The sequence below is a fragment of the Manacus candei genome, unplaced genomic scaffold, assembly GCF_025592945.1.
Source record: "Manacus candei isolate 608988 ecotype Guabito, Panama unplaced genomic scaffold, ASM2559294v1 h1tg000020l, whole genome shotgun sequence".
Lineage (NCBI taxonomy): Eukaryota > Metazoa > Chordata > Aves > Passeriformes > Pipridae > Manacus > Manacus candei.
This window is the reverse complement of record NW_026138068.1, coordinates 134,924-149,390: the sequence shown is the minus strand read 5'-3', so window position 1 is coordinate 149,390 and position 14,467 is coordinate 134,924. Positions and strand designations below refer to the sequence as shown.

Below are 14,467 nucleotides of genomic sequence, written 5' to 3'. Positions count from 1 at the left end.
CCCCTTTAGCCCTGTCCCCCCAGGTTCCCCTGAGTCCTCCATGCAGTCCTTGCCCTCCTGTCTGTCCATGTCCCACTATTCCCCACTGCATGGCCCAGTCCCAGCCCCTTGCACCCACAGGACACAGGGCAGCTGCCCCATGAACCTTCCTGGGTCCAGCCCGGGGTGGTCCCAGCCCCAGCTGGTGAAAGAAGGGGCCCAGCTGGTGAAAGAAGTTGGCCACAGTGAGCCCCACATGGCTGCAGACCCCCAGTGCCCTCCAGTACCAGGCCAGGGTGTGAGGGGCACCCAGATGGTGGGACCAGTTGCCAGCCAAGGGGGACCATGGATGGCCCAGGCTGTGGCTCTCCACAGGCATTGGGGGCCCAAAATGCTGGGCAGGAGCCCTGGGAACAGACATCCCAGCACAGGGTCCACATTCCCTGGGGGACCTCTCCTGGCCAGCCGTGGTGTCCCCAGCAGAGGACTGCAGTGGCACCAGGCAGGGTCTGGCAGCAGAGACCATGTGGGTGGTTTGACACCAAAGTCTCAGCACACACTGGGCAGCCCTGCTGGGACCCCAAATCTGGGGAGTTTTGTGCCTCTGCTGGGAACGCTGGGCTTCCCTGGCCGTCTGGGAAAAGAACATGGAAACACAGCCATTGCTGAAATGGGGCTGGAAAATGGCTTTTTCCCGCTCCCGCCCTGCCAGCGGCACGGCCCAGGCAGCGGTGCTCGGGGTGCCACGTGCTGGAAAGTTTGTGCCGAGGCAGTGGAGCGTGGAGAGGCCAGGGCTATTCCTGGCTCCCAGATGGTGTTTGGCTGAAGCGGGCTCTTGGTTTTAGCGGGCTGTAATTTTAGCACAGCCTGTTCCCGCGCTGTGGGGCTGTGGTCAGAACAGCTGCCAGTTCAGCTGGGGGGCCACCATGCACATCAGCACCCCCTGCCCACCCACAGCCAGCCCAGGTGCCCGGCCAGAAGTGCCCAAAGCATGGCAGAAATGCTTAAACGCAGTGTTCTTCTTCCCTGCAGTGGCTGCAGAGGAAGGGGAAAGGGCTGTGGCTCTGGTGGTGTGTGTGCACGGTGAGGAGCTGCCAGAGATGGTGTCACTGGCCAGGGTAGAATCATAGAATTGTTATGGTGAGAAAAGCCCTCGAAGATCATCGAGTCCAGCCTTCAACTAACAGTGCCAGCTCCACTGTTAAATCGAGTCAACAAGCACCACGTCTGTAGGGTGCAAGGTCCAGCCTCAGGGTGCACCCCACATTCCCCTCCGATCCCCCCACCCTGCCTGCAAAAGCAGGTACTGCCCACCCCGGATGTGGAGGGGGGAGAAGGCAAATTTGGCTGAAAATCCTCCCTAACTGGGTGAGTCAAACCCTCATGTTCCCTCCTAAGGGCCTGGTGAGGACCAGAGCGGCTGCCCCTGTCACACCCCTCAGCCACCACTGCCACAGCCTTGCTGTCACCATACCACCACCATCACCCAACCTAGAAATTTCTTAACATTAAGCTAAAAAATCCACCCTGGGAGTTCTAATAAGGGCTGCAATTCAAGGACCACCTTTCTCCAGACAGGCAGCACCAGCCCTGCACTCAAATCTTTCTCCATTAGTGCACCTATCTGGGGGTCAGCAGCTCTTTACTCCAAATATGAGAGAAAACAAGGGTTTGCTGGGTGCCCAGACCAGGCTGAGGCTCTGCTGGAAGTTGTGTTTTATTACCACAATAACCCTGAGATGATAAATATTTTGAAGCAGAAGAAAGGTGTTTATTTTTGAGTTAGTTCATCTTGTTTACAACCTGTTTAGAAGCCTGGGCATTTATCTTTGGGGCTGTTTACTGGGCTCTCCCCAGGCTGTTACAGGGTTTCATACACATTTATATAACCCCCAGCAAGGTATCTTCCTGCCAGCTGCATGTGGTGTCAGTTGCTGTTTTGACACAGCTATGCAAATGGTTGCTCTTGTTTTCACAAATGGGCTTGAATGCTCAGGTCCTGTTTTTACTACACCAGCCTCCAACATTTATTTATTTCATTTAATTCCCTTTCAATTGCAGGGTGATAAAACTTGGCTTTGGGCTCTCTGGCTGTCTCCAGCTGGGTGTTTGACCTGGGGTTGCCCAGCGGTGTTTGATAGTATTTTTTCATAACTTGTATTTTATCATTCATATCTTGTATTTTATTGATGTATAACCTGTCTTTTACTCATTTATTACCTGTCTTTTGTTTCTCAGACTTGGGGAAACTTGCCCCACATTTTGTGAGCCTGCAGGCTGCCCCTGTACCTTTCAGAAAGTTGGACTGAGGGATGAGCCCAGTGAAAGGGCTGCCTGGCAGCAGGCAGGGACTAATTAGTTTAATTCAGTTAATGAGAGAGGATTCAGGGTGACCTGGTAGCAGGGTAGCAGCAGGAAGCCTCAGGCTGGTCCCCCTGTGGTGGTGGCCAGGGTGAGAAGGGTATGATGGGAGCAGTGTCATTGTCTCCCCTGGCCCCAAACCCCACGGTGAGGGGTCAGTGGTGCCCAGCCTGGTGGGCCTGGATGCACTGGGATCTCTGGAGGGGGTGTGTGTGCATATGTGTGAGCATGTGCAGCAGCTGGGACATCCCACACTGGGGCAGGGACCACCCTGTTAGGCAAGACCCCACTGGGGGTCCTGCCAGAGACCCTTCAGGGGACATCCAGGCTGTGGACACACACCCTACCACGGCACAGAGTCCCACTAGCCTTGGCAGTGGCCCCCAGTGAGTCCACCATCCAGCTGGTTCACCACCACCACCACCCATTTTGGGCAGCATCAGGCCAGCCCAGGACCTCTCCCCCCAACTCAGGGACTGACGGCCCCATAAGGTGATGGCCTTGCAAGGTGACAGCCTGGCAAGGCAGAGGCAAGAGCTGCCACCATCTTAGGCTGAGCCAAGTCAGGGCGTGGTGCTTGCTTGTCTTCACACGTCAGCACCCACTGGAGACAGTTTCACTTCCCTTTTTGGGGCACCCTTTCAAATTTCTGATTGGGGACTGTAGTGGGTGAGGGATAAATTTAGCCAGGGGATGCCCCACAGTCACACAGCTGCATGGTGAGGCTGGCTTTGGGGGGAAATGGGGGGGCAGTGCTGGCGTGGCACAGCCTGGGCTCTGAACAGCCTTTCCCCGAGTCTTTCAGGGCAGGCGGCTACGTGAGCGGGGGGAATGTCAGGATGGGGTGCAGGAACCACCAGCTGCCCCTGCAGGTTCCTGGGGGCTGCACCCCCAGCTCAGGCAGGGCAGAGGCCATGGAGCTTGGCACAACTGCAGGACCAAAGCGAGAGGACTGTGCCATCCCCCCCCACGGCCGCCCCAGTGGGTTTGGCTCTGCCCCGCTCCCCCCAGCCTGGGCTGGGCTATTCTGGGCCCCTGCTCTTGCTTTTGAGTTTCAGCCCTGCTGCCTCCAGGAACGTGGCTGTTTGTGGGGCTGCAGCTGCAGGGGGGAACAGGCGGGGACCTGTCCCCTCCGGCTGTGCCACGTCGCCCAGGTCTCTCCAGATAAGGTGTTTCATCAGCTCCAGGTGCACTCACTCTGCTCCTGCCACGTCCCCACAGAGACACCACCTCCTCCTGGCACAAGGCACTGGGACTTGCATGGCCTGGGGAAATCACCCAGTCATGTGCAATAAAAAAAGCAAACCAGATTTGTTTTTTGTGTGACAAAGCTGGCCAGAGGTTGTCCCATGGAGAGGGAGTGTTTGTGGAGCAGAGCAGAGCTTTGCCCTCAAGGCTGGGGGCAGCGGTTTGGTGTGAGGGTTGGAAGAGCTCATGTGATCCCACACTCCTTTGCCTCCATCTCTGCATTCCTCCCTCTGGTCTAAACCCCCAGGGTTTATTAAACAACCCCCTGAAAGCCTTGCTAAGCCCTCACCAGGGAGCCTCAGCCTGGGAGCACAGCTCTCAGCAAGTACAGGACCCACTGCCTCTCTCTGCAGCTAATTAAAGCCTTCCCGAAACATCTCATTTACTAAATTAGATTCCCCCCGTTTTAAAATTACTGTCGAGCTGGGAAAACAGGAAAAGAAATGACTATTGAAATTTCAGTGCAGGAGCTGGCAGAGTGAGAGCAGGAGCTGCAGCTGGGGAGAGGAGGGAGGTGTTGGTTCTGCTCAGCACATTTGCTCATAAGAAAGCCCCAGTGAGGGTGGCTGCGAGAGTGGGGCCAGGCTGTTCTTCTCAGGCACTTCTTCCCTCCCATCCAGGAGATGGATCAGGACCCACATCCATCTCTGATTCCCAGTAGAGGCTCTCCAGCCCTGTTGAAGGCTTGTTATGGGTATAACTGTGGCTGGGAATCTGCCAAGGTACAGGCAGCGGGGGAGGATGGGAGCCTGGGGGCTCCAGGGCCACTGATCTATAATTCATCAGGTTTTTCCTTGCCAGCTGTTGCTTGTGGAAAAGATTTAGTAAAATCTTTTAATCAATAATTAGTGAGGTTTCCTGCCCCCAGAATCAGAGAGGTGCCTTTGCTCTGCCTGCCCAGACCTGAGCCAAAGCGAGAGCCTGGCTCATGGCCCAGAAGGACCTGCCCCAAACTGAGCCCACAAAAAAGTGGGACCATTGTCCTGTGATCAAGAAATGGACTTTACCAATGGAATGTCAAGATGTATTTCAAGCCCTGTGGAATGCATTGCCCTGCTACCCTCTCCCTTCCAGAGCCCCCCCTCAAAAATTGTGGCATTTATTTATTATATTTATTTATTTACCTGTCAGCACAGCTCAGATGGGGGCTCCTGCATTGCCTGTCATTCACTCCAGCCTCAACCACTGCTAAGGGTCTGATTTACCAACTGCTGGAATCATAATTACTGAGACTTGAGCCTTCCAGTGGAAAAGAAGCCAGTGTCCTTCCTGGCAGAAGGTGTCAGTCCTTGGGGCATTTCTGGCTGGCAGAACCCCAGGCAGACACTCTCCTGAGCGAAAGCCCTGGCAGCACCACAAGGCTGGGGATGAGATGCTGCTGTCAGGAGTGGGGCACGAGGTGTCTTGGCACCTCAGGAGGGGTCAGGTCCTGCTGCCAACTCCCTGCCAAAAAGCAGGAGGGAAGAAGGACTGTGCAAATGCGTGGATGTGGCACTTGGGGACTTGGTTTAGCAATGAACATGGTGGTACTGGGTTAATGGTTGGACTTGATGATCTTAGAGGTCTTTTCCAATCTGAATGATTCCATGATTCTATGAATTGAATCAAGTCTTAGGAAATGCTGGAACCCAGGGCTGGCAGTGCTGGGAGATCCCCGGCAGCACTGGGAGACATGAGGCTCCTTTTGCCAGCAGCAGGACCACTGTTTTGTTTAGGCCATCACTGCCTATGCTGGTATGTCCATGGGAACAAGAGATGGATGAAAGAAACTCAATTCCCCTCCAAGTTCCTCTTCAATTTGCTTTCCTGGCAGGTTTGATGTTGCTGCCCCAAGAGAGCCCAGCGTGGGGAGTGCCCATCCCACAGGGATGGTGTTGGCTGGCTCCTGGCCTGCCCAGGGCAGGTGATTGCCAGCAGGATGCAGGGAGGAGACATGGGGGTTGTGGGTGTCCAAGTCCCTAGGATGGGCTTGGGGTCTGCCCCAAGTGGGGCTGACCTCTGCTCCTTGCTGCTCCTCAGTCTCCATGGCCAGGCTCCAGACATCCTTCCTATGCTCCAGTATCAATACAAGTTGGGGGATGAGAGAATTGACAGCAGCCTGAAAAGGATTTGGGGCTCTTGGTGAATAAAAAGCTGGGCATGACCTGGCCATGTGCACCTGCAGCTCAGAAAGCCAACGGTGCCCTGGGCTGCACCAAAAGCAGTGTGGGCAGCAGGTCGAGGAGGGGGATTGTGTCCCTGTACATCGCTTTGGTGAGACCCCACCTGGAGTACTGCATCCAGCTCTGGAGGCCCCAACATCAAAAGGACAGGGACCTGTTTGGGCCTGTCCAGAGGAGGCCACAAAGACCTCAAGAGTGCTGGAGCACTTGTGCTCTGAGGAAAGGCTGAGAGAGTTGGAGTTGTTCAGCCTGGAGAGAGAAGGCTGCAGGAAGAGTTTTTAGCAGCCTTTCAGTACTTGAAGGGGGCTTATATGAAAGATGGGAAGAGACTTTTTATCAGGTTCCCATGCAACAGGACACGGGGTAATGTTTCTTAATTAAAGAAGGGTTGATTTAGGCCAGATAACTTACTGTGAGAGTGGTAAGGTGCTGGCAGAGATTGTGCAGGGAAGCTGTGGATGTCCCATCCCGGGAAACATTCAAGGTCAGGCTGGAAGGGGCTCTGAGGAACCTGATCTGTTTGAAGATGTCCCTGCTCATTCCAGGGAGTTGGACCGGATGATTTTTTAAGGTCCCTTCCAACTCAAACTATTTTACTGTTCTATGACTCTGTGTCCTCAGATGGCACCTGCAGGGACATGTGCCAACCCAAAACCTGTTGGGGTGAGGCATCCCACTGGCACAGCTTGGGGAGGAGGATGTGGTTGGCCCATTGCCCCTTTCCCAAGAGGCTGGTGAGAACTGTACACAGTGTGACTGGGCACTCCCACCCCCTGTCCCTGGGGTGGCTCCTGCCTGCTCTGATGGGGTGACAGCAGCAGAGCACTGGCACTCTCAGCATAAGCATGGCCATCAGCCCCTCCATGTGCTGCAGGGCCACAGGGAAACTTCTGCAGGGCTGGGCTGGAGACAGGGCACATGGCATGCAGGAGCCCATGCTACTGTGGCACAGGGACAAGGATGGCACAGCCAGCGACATGTGCTTGATGATGGCATGGAGGTTTAGAGCAGGCTGTGCCCCAGGCTGCTCATCCCTTGGTCTTGACCGTGCCAGGGGGGTTCATTGGGGTCCCCAGGGTTGAGCAGAAGCTGCACAGAGCCCCCCAGTATAACTGTGTGTGTGTGTACACATGTGTGTGTTCCCATTCCACCCACTGCCTGGTGGCACTGGGCTGACACCAACCCGTGTGTGGGGAGCGGGCGCGTTGGAAGGACACAGAGACAGGGATGCTGAGCCAGCACTAGTTCAGTGTCGGTTTTTATTTGTCTGACACTTGTAGTGGGGAAATAGGTGCAGGGGACAGGGGTACATGGGAAGCGAGGTGTGTGGCTGGGGGGAGCTGCTGTCCCCAGAAGTGGGGAGGAGGGAGGGAGCCAGCAAAGGGCCGGTGGGTGTGAGGAGGTTCCAGTGGGCTTAGGGGCACTCAGATCTGTTCACTGTCTTCTCCACATTGCCAGCCTCGTGCTTGACCTTGCAGGAGACTGAGCTGTAACTTTGCCACTGGCTGGCATCCAGTGTCAGGTAGCTGCTGGCCATGTACTTGCTGTCGTTCTGCTGCACGGACTGACTGGTCTGCACGTTGTTTGTGATGGTGGTGCCATCAGCCACCCATTCCACTTCCACAGGGCTGGGGTAGAAGTCCTCAATTAGGCACACCAGAATGGCTTTGTTCTCCTTCAAGATCTGCTCGGAGGGCGGCGGGAAGAGGTGGATGGTGGGAGCGGTGTCGACGTGGCCTGCGAGAGAAGAGAGAGGTGTGGGGTCAGAGAGGGCCCTGTGCCCCACCACAGCCCCTGCCTGTCCAGCTGGCACTACCCACAAACTCCCTGCTTCCCCTACAGCCAAGAGCTTACCACTTATAACTTCAATGTATTTATAGTTTGGAAATCCATCCAGATATTTATTTATTTATTTATTTATTTATTTATTTATTTATTTATTTATTTATTTATTATTTATAATTTATTTATAAAATTTTTACCTGTAAAATATGTGCATATATATGTGTGTAATGCATGTACACGCATACATACATCCCATATAGACTTGTATATATGTTTTATATACACCATCTCTACATATATGTCCATAAACATTGTACATATTACAGATATATACAACTAATACACATAATATACATATATTAATGATAACATCTATAAAGTATAAAATATACTTACATATGTAGTACATATCATTGTATGAATATATGTATAATTCTATAAAATGCATATAACAAACATTTATGCATTTATGCCTTTCCTATATGCAACATACATTATATTATATATTTTTATTTATAATATGCATAGCTAAATCTCTAGTTATTTGTCACAAACCTGTTTCTTTCCTTTTGCAAGACCACTTGTTTAAAAAAAAAAAAATCAAATTTCACAGAAAAACAACTCTGTTTTCTGCCCAGTTCTGCTTTCAGACAATTTCAGATGTCTCAGAAAAAGCACAAGTAAAAATTTCAAAAAAAAAATGGAGAAAAGACATTTGGTCTTTCCAAAGTGGTTCTGCTGCCTCCTCCAATACACAGTGTCTCTATCTCTCTCTCATTTTATTTCTATCTCTCTCTATTTCTATCTCTATTCAAAAACCAGGATGACTTCACCATTAAAAAATTTCTGCATAAAAATGGTCAAAGAACAGTTTTTTTGATCTTAGTCCCCAGTAATTTAGTTCAAATTGGGATTTTTGATCACATTCTTTTAAAAATTATAGACAAAGACAGACAAATGACATCCCCGGCAGCATTGTCAGCGCATTAATTCCCTTTTTGACGTGACTTACCTGGACAATGGGCTCTTTGGGTTACCCCCGAAAGTTTTTATTTAAGAACTCAGGGACGAGCTGTTCATGGCTGTCCTTTCACAGTCCCTGCACCCTCGGCCACAGGACCCCACTGAGGAGCCCCTTTCTCTCACCGGTGGTGACAGACTTAGTCCTCAGGACTAAGAGTTGAGGACTTAGGTTTAGGTCTCGAAAAGAGGCAATTTTTGTCTTTGTTAAAGAAATTTGTCAGCCTAAAACCTAAGTTTTCCTCTTCCTGAGACCTCAGACATATTTCCTGGGCAAATTTTAAGATCTTTCATGTCGGAAAATACCCCCCAGTCCTTCGTGGCTCAGAGTCCACAGGGACAAGACCCAGCCCAAAACGCTGCACTTCGTGCCCGTCCCCATATGGGCGACAGACCCCCAGCCCAGCCCCAAGTCCGAGAAAAAAAACCCAAATCACCAAAAATCGACAAAATGTCACAATTTCGCACCGGGGAAGGAAAGACCGAGAAGAAATCGGCAACTCACCATCGCCTTTGACGGTCAACATGGTCCCGGCCCCAAATATACCAGTACCAGTGCTGCTGTCGTAGCTACCACAGAAATAGACAGCCTCGTCCTCGGCTTGGACCCCAGTGATGGTTAATGTGCCCGTGGAGCCGGATTTGGATCCGGAGAATCGCGAAGGGATGTTCGAGGGTCTGTTGCTATTAACATAGATCACAGTGACAGGGGCACTGCCAGGGACCTTCTGCTGGTACCAGCCATAGCTGTAGCTACTCCCAGAGCAGGTGATCTTGACGGTGTCTCCCACTTTGACCGACATCGGAGGTGACTGAGTCAGCGCTGCCTGGACCAGGGACCCTGAAAAGGGAGAGGAGAGAGAAGAAAAGACAGGGGTTAGTCAAAGCCCCAGGAGCACAGTCATCCCTGGGCAGAGAGACGGGACCCCTGTGCCCAAAGGCACGGAGAGTCCACCCATGGCACCTGAGGTGTGGGCGAGCACCGCGAGGAGGAGAGGGACCCAGGCCATGGTGTGATCCCACCAGCTCCACGTCCCTGCAATGATGGGGCTGTGCCGCGGACCCTGACTCCCTTTTAAGCCCCCGCCCCACCAGGACACGGCCCCTCCATGCAAATCTGACCCCGCGCTCACGGCCGGATCCTTCCCGCGCTTCTCTCGTCACCTCCCTCCCCGCTCCACGCACAGCCCCACCACCACAGGTGCAGCAGAGCTTGTCCCTGGGCACATAGCGGAGACACGTCCCAGCTCCAAGCTAAAATTCACCGACACAGACCCCTCATTCCCAGCTCAGGCTGAGTGCCTGCAGGACCAAAGGCTGAAGGGTGAGGGAGAGATGGACACTGAAGACAGAGGGGTACAGAAGCCACCACAGGTCTCAGTGATGCCTCTGGGACAATGTGAATTCCCAGCACTCCCACTTTTGATATTTTTGCCTCCCATGTGTGTCCCAGGGCCATAAGATACTCCCTTTCTCTCCGACTTTTCTGCCCTGGCTCCCACACTCCTCTCCTGCCAACCCAGATCCACCACTCCAGATCTTTGCTCTTCCCATGCATCCCCTCCCCAGAACAGTGGGAGCAGTCCAGCACCAGTCCCCGTGGTCCAGCAATGCCTCCCTTCTCCTTGAGCTGGTCACAAGCCCAATGGGCTGGTGCTCAGCAGAGGCAACCAGAGCTGGGGCAACCCCTGGCCAGCCCTGCTCCGACTCAGGGCACAGGGATCACGGGTGTCGTTGGTAGCCCCAGCCCAGCCCAGGAGTGGCTGCATCCCCGGAAATTTCTACCTCCCCCAGGACCCTCCCTGTCCTGACTATGCTGGCTCCAGAATGCCTGGAGCATTGGGATCTCGGCTGGCATGGCCAGGGCAGGGCAACAGGGCTGTGTCCCTGCAGGCAGCACAGAGGGGACCTGCTGGAGCAGAGCACGTGTCCCACAGCAGGAACCTCCTCACAGGCACGCGTGCTGCTCCTGCACTGTGTTCAAGTTGTAGCAGCAGCAGCAGCGCCTGAGGGATCCTGGGGCAACGGTGGGCTTGTGTCTCTCTTTCTCCATAGGTGGGAGTTGCCATGACCCTGATCAGCACTGGTGTGCCAGCAAGAACACTGAGAGACAGCCTCCTCCTCCTACTCCTCCTCCTCCATCTCCTCTTTGGCTTGGACCCCAGCCATGAGGAATGTGGCCATGGAGATTAGTCTGTTCCCAAGCACTTCAGATGCCCTGCAAAAATGACAGGGGATGGGCACAGACCTGGGGTTGTATGGGATGTCTGAGCTGGGACACTGGGCACAGCCACCTGCAGCACAGGGCAGTAAGGGCAGGGCCATGGTGGGGACAGGGTTGCTGAAAGGTCATGGCAGCATTTCTTTGTTGAGGCTGTGGCCAAACACTCCACAGGCTTCCTAGAGAGTTGGATGATATCCCCAGCCTGCGTGTGTTGACAATGTCCTTCATTTTGGCAGCCCTGCAGTGGCCAGGCAGTTGGACAATGTGATCACTGAAGGGCTCTTCCACCTGAAATAGGTTATTCAGTTCTTTCCTATGTGCTCTTTTCCACAAAAAGCAAGGGAAGGGCTCTACTGGATGGTGCTGGGACACCAGGCACAGCCTCATTAGCACAGGGCAAAAAGGGCAGAGTCATGCCAGGGACCTGCCCTGCCACGAAGAGGGAAAAGCAGAGACTCCTCACTGGCCCCTGCCATGGCGGGAGGGCCTTTTAAAACTTCCCCGTTTCTCCAAGTGACTGTGGTAACACTGTTGCTGCTGCTTTTGTAGTTAGCACAGTAACAGACAGCCCCTTCCTTAGCTTGGACCCCAGTGACGTTCAGGTGCTCATGGAGCCCCATGTGGATGCAGAGAATGGCAAAGGGATGTCCGAGGGTCCCTGGGTGTTCTCACAGTTCGCAGTGACAGATGGAGGCGCTGCCAGGAACCTTCTCCTGGGACCAGCCATGGTACCAGCCAACCCTGGAACACATGACCTCAAAAGTTTGTGCCAGGATCGCTGACACCAAGGAGAGATGACACAACACTACCTGGACCGAGCAACCTGAAGAGGAGAGAGGGGAGAAATGGACTGTCAGCCACTGATCCTGGAGCACACAGCCCTCTGAGGGCAGGGGAACAGTGATGGGATAATTCTGCCTGCAGGCACACGGATTGGACACGCTGGGCCACAACAGGGCTGCTGGGAGGTCATAACTTCCTCAAATGCCAGGGGATGGGCACAGACCTGGGGCTGTAACAGACAGCTAAGCCAAGTGGGTTTTGCATCACTTCTCCATTGCTCCATGTCACTGTGGCAGCATCACTGCTGCTGTCCTTACCCCCACAGAGATAGAACAGCCTCGTCCTCGGCTTGGACCCCAGTGATGGTTAATGTGCCCGTGTTGCCGGATGTGGATCCGGAGAATCGCGAAGGGATGTTCGAGGGTCTGTTGGTGTTATCCCAGATCACAGTGACAGGGGCACTGCCAGGGACCTTCTGCTGGTACCAGCCATACCAGTTGCTGCTACCCCCAGAGCAGGTGATCTTCACAGCATCTACCACCTTGTGAGACAATGAAGATGGCTGAGTCAGTGCTGCCTGGAGCAGGGAACCTGGAGAGAGAGAGGAGAGAAGGGAGAAGATGGGGGTCAGTGAGTGCCCCAAGAGCACAGCCCTCCCTGGGCAGAGGAGCAGGAGCCCAAAGGCCCAGTGACGGCAAACATCCCCCAGGAGCCGGAGAATCGCGAAGGGATGTTCGAGGGTCTCTGATCATTGTAGTAGATCACAGTGACAGGGCCACTGCCAGGGACCTTCTGCTGGAACCAACCATAGCTGCCACTACTACCAGAGCAGGTGATCTTGACGGTGTCTCCCACTTTGACTGACATGGGAGGTGACTGAGTCAGTGCTGCCTGGACCAGGGAACCTGAAAAGGGAGAGGAGAGAGAAGACAGGAGTCAGTCAAAACCCCAGAAGCACAGTCGTCCAGCAATGCCTGTCCCTGAGCTGGTCACAAGCCCAATGGGTGGGTGCTCGGTAGAGGCAGCCAGAGCTGGGGCAGCTCTTGCTCTGACTCAGGGCACAGAGATCACGGGTGTCATTGGTAGCCCCAACCCAGACCAAGAGTGGCTGCACCCTTGGGAAATTCCACCTCCACCATGATGCTTCCTGTCCCGTCCAAGCTGGGACGTGAGGCACAGCCACCTTCAGCACAGGGCAGCAAGGGCAGGGCCATGATGGGGACCTGCCCCACCATCAAATGGGCACAGCAGAGACTCCTGACTGAGGTCTGCAATGGCAAGAGGTTCTTACTTCCCCATTGCTCCATGTGACTGTGGAATCACTGCTGCTGTCCTCACCACCACAGAAACAGACAGCCTGGTCCTCAGCTTGGACCCCAGTGATGGTTAATGTGGTTGTGGAGCTGTGTGTGGATCCAGAGAATCACAAAGAGATGTGCGAGGGTCTTTGGTGTTACAGTGTCACTGATCACAGTGACAGGGGCACTGCCAGGGACCTTCTGCTGGTACCAGCCATAAGCATTGTTGCTACTGGCAGAGCAGACCCAGGTGGCTTGCCCCAGAGACATGGACATTGGGGACAGCTAAGCCAGAGCCATGTGAGAGCCACAGGTCGAGGCAGAAGGCCTCCATGCCCAGCTCCAGTGCCCGAGGCTCCCATGGGCTGACAAACACCCACACACCCAGTCCTGAGCATCCAGGGTGGCTGCAATGCCACAGGACCCCAGGCAGGATTCAGGCTGGGACAGCAGAAATGTGGCAAAGGTTTTCTTAGCCAGCTCCTCAGGCTCCAGCTCTAACACTGTCTCAGTGCTCCTCTGCCCCTCACATGGATATTGGGCAGTGGGGATGAGCCCAGACAGGGCTTCTGCAGCACCAGGAACATAGTTATTGAATCATAGAATAGTTTGGGATGAAAGGGACCTTCAAGACCACCTAGTTCCAAGCCCCTCCCATGGGCAGGGACACCTTCCACTAGACCAGGTTGCACAAAGCCTCATCCAAGCCTGCCTTGAATACTTTCAGGGATAGGGCATCCACAACTTCTCTAGGAAACCAGCTCTAATGCCTCATCACAGTCACAGCCCTGAGACATGGAACACACAGGGAAGGGCATCAGGAAAGGAAAGGAAAGAAAAGGAAAAGCCCCAAAGCTGGAGAGGTGGTCTGGAGCCTGCCTGGCTGAATGGAAGGAGGAGACAAAATCAGCCTCTTTGATGCTTGAGATTTCACTTGCCTGTGGCTCAGTGTCACCATGACATCAGCCACTGCTGCTTTCGTGGCTGCCACACTAATAGACAGCCTTGTTCTTGGCTTGGACCCCAGTGATCCTGTGGAACCAGTCACAGCACTGGAGATCATGAAGGCTGAGGGTCTCCCATCATTCCAGTAGATCACAGTGACAGGGGCACTGCCAGGGACCTTCTGCTGGTACCAGCCATAGTTGCTGCTACTTCCAGAGCAGCTGATCCTGACAGTGTCTCCCCAGGTTGGCTGAGGCTGAGGATGGCTGACTCAGCAATGCTGCTTGGACCAGGGAACTTGGAGAGGGAAAAGAGAAAGGGGAGAAGGGTGAGGGGTTGAGCCAGTGCCCTGGGAGAACAGCTGCCCCCAGGCAGAGGGATGGGGAATGCCACAGTCAGAAGAGAATGGACCTGGACATGGTCACAGGCACATTTGTGGAGCAGAGCCCAGTCCAACACATCCCTGCACAGAGGCAGCTCAGGCAGCAGCAGGAGGACACAGTCATCAGTAGTAGGACAGAGTGGAGTGAGGGACAAGGCTACATTGTGATCTTTATTGTGGCAAAGAAATGCTCTCCAGACATGGGGGAGATCAAGAGAACCTGCAGCTCTGTGGGACACCGAAAAGAGGATGTTCCCAGCCATGGCTGTGCAGAGGGGAC

The 14,467-nt window shown here is 54.0% G+C and overlaps 1 gene segment (V, D, J or C); it reads right to left on the bottom strand.

Annotated features, from left to right (window-relative positions):
- Positions 1–6,978: 6,978 nt before the first annotated feature.
- Positions 6,979–13,151, bottom strand: LOC127470347 (immunoglobulin lambda constant 6-like). The segment is given in 3 exon segments: positions 6,979–7,487; positions 9,061–9,280; positions 13,059–13,151. Coding segments are annotated over 3 exon segments (621 nt in total).
- Between the last annotated feature and the right edge of the window lie 1,316 nt (positions 13,152–14,467).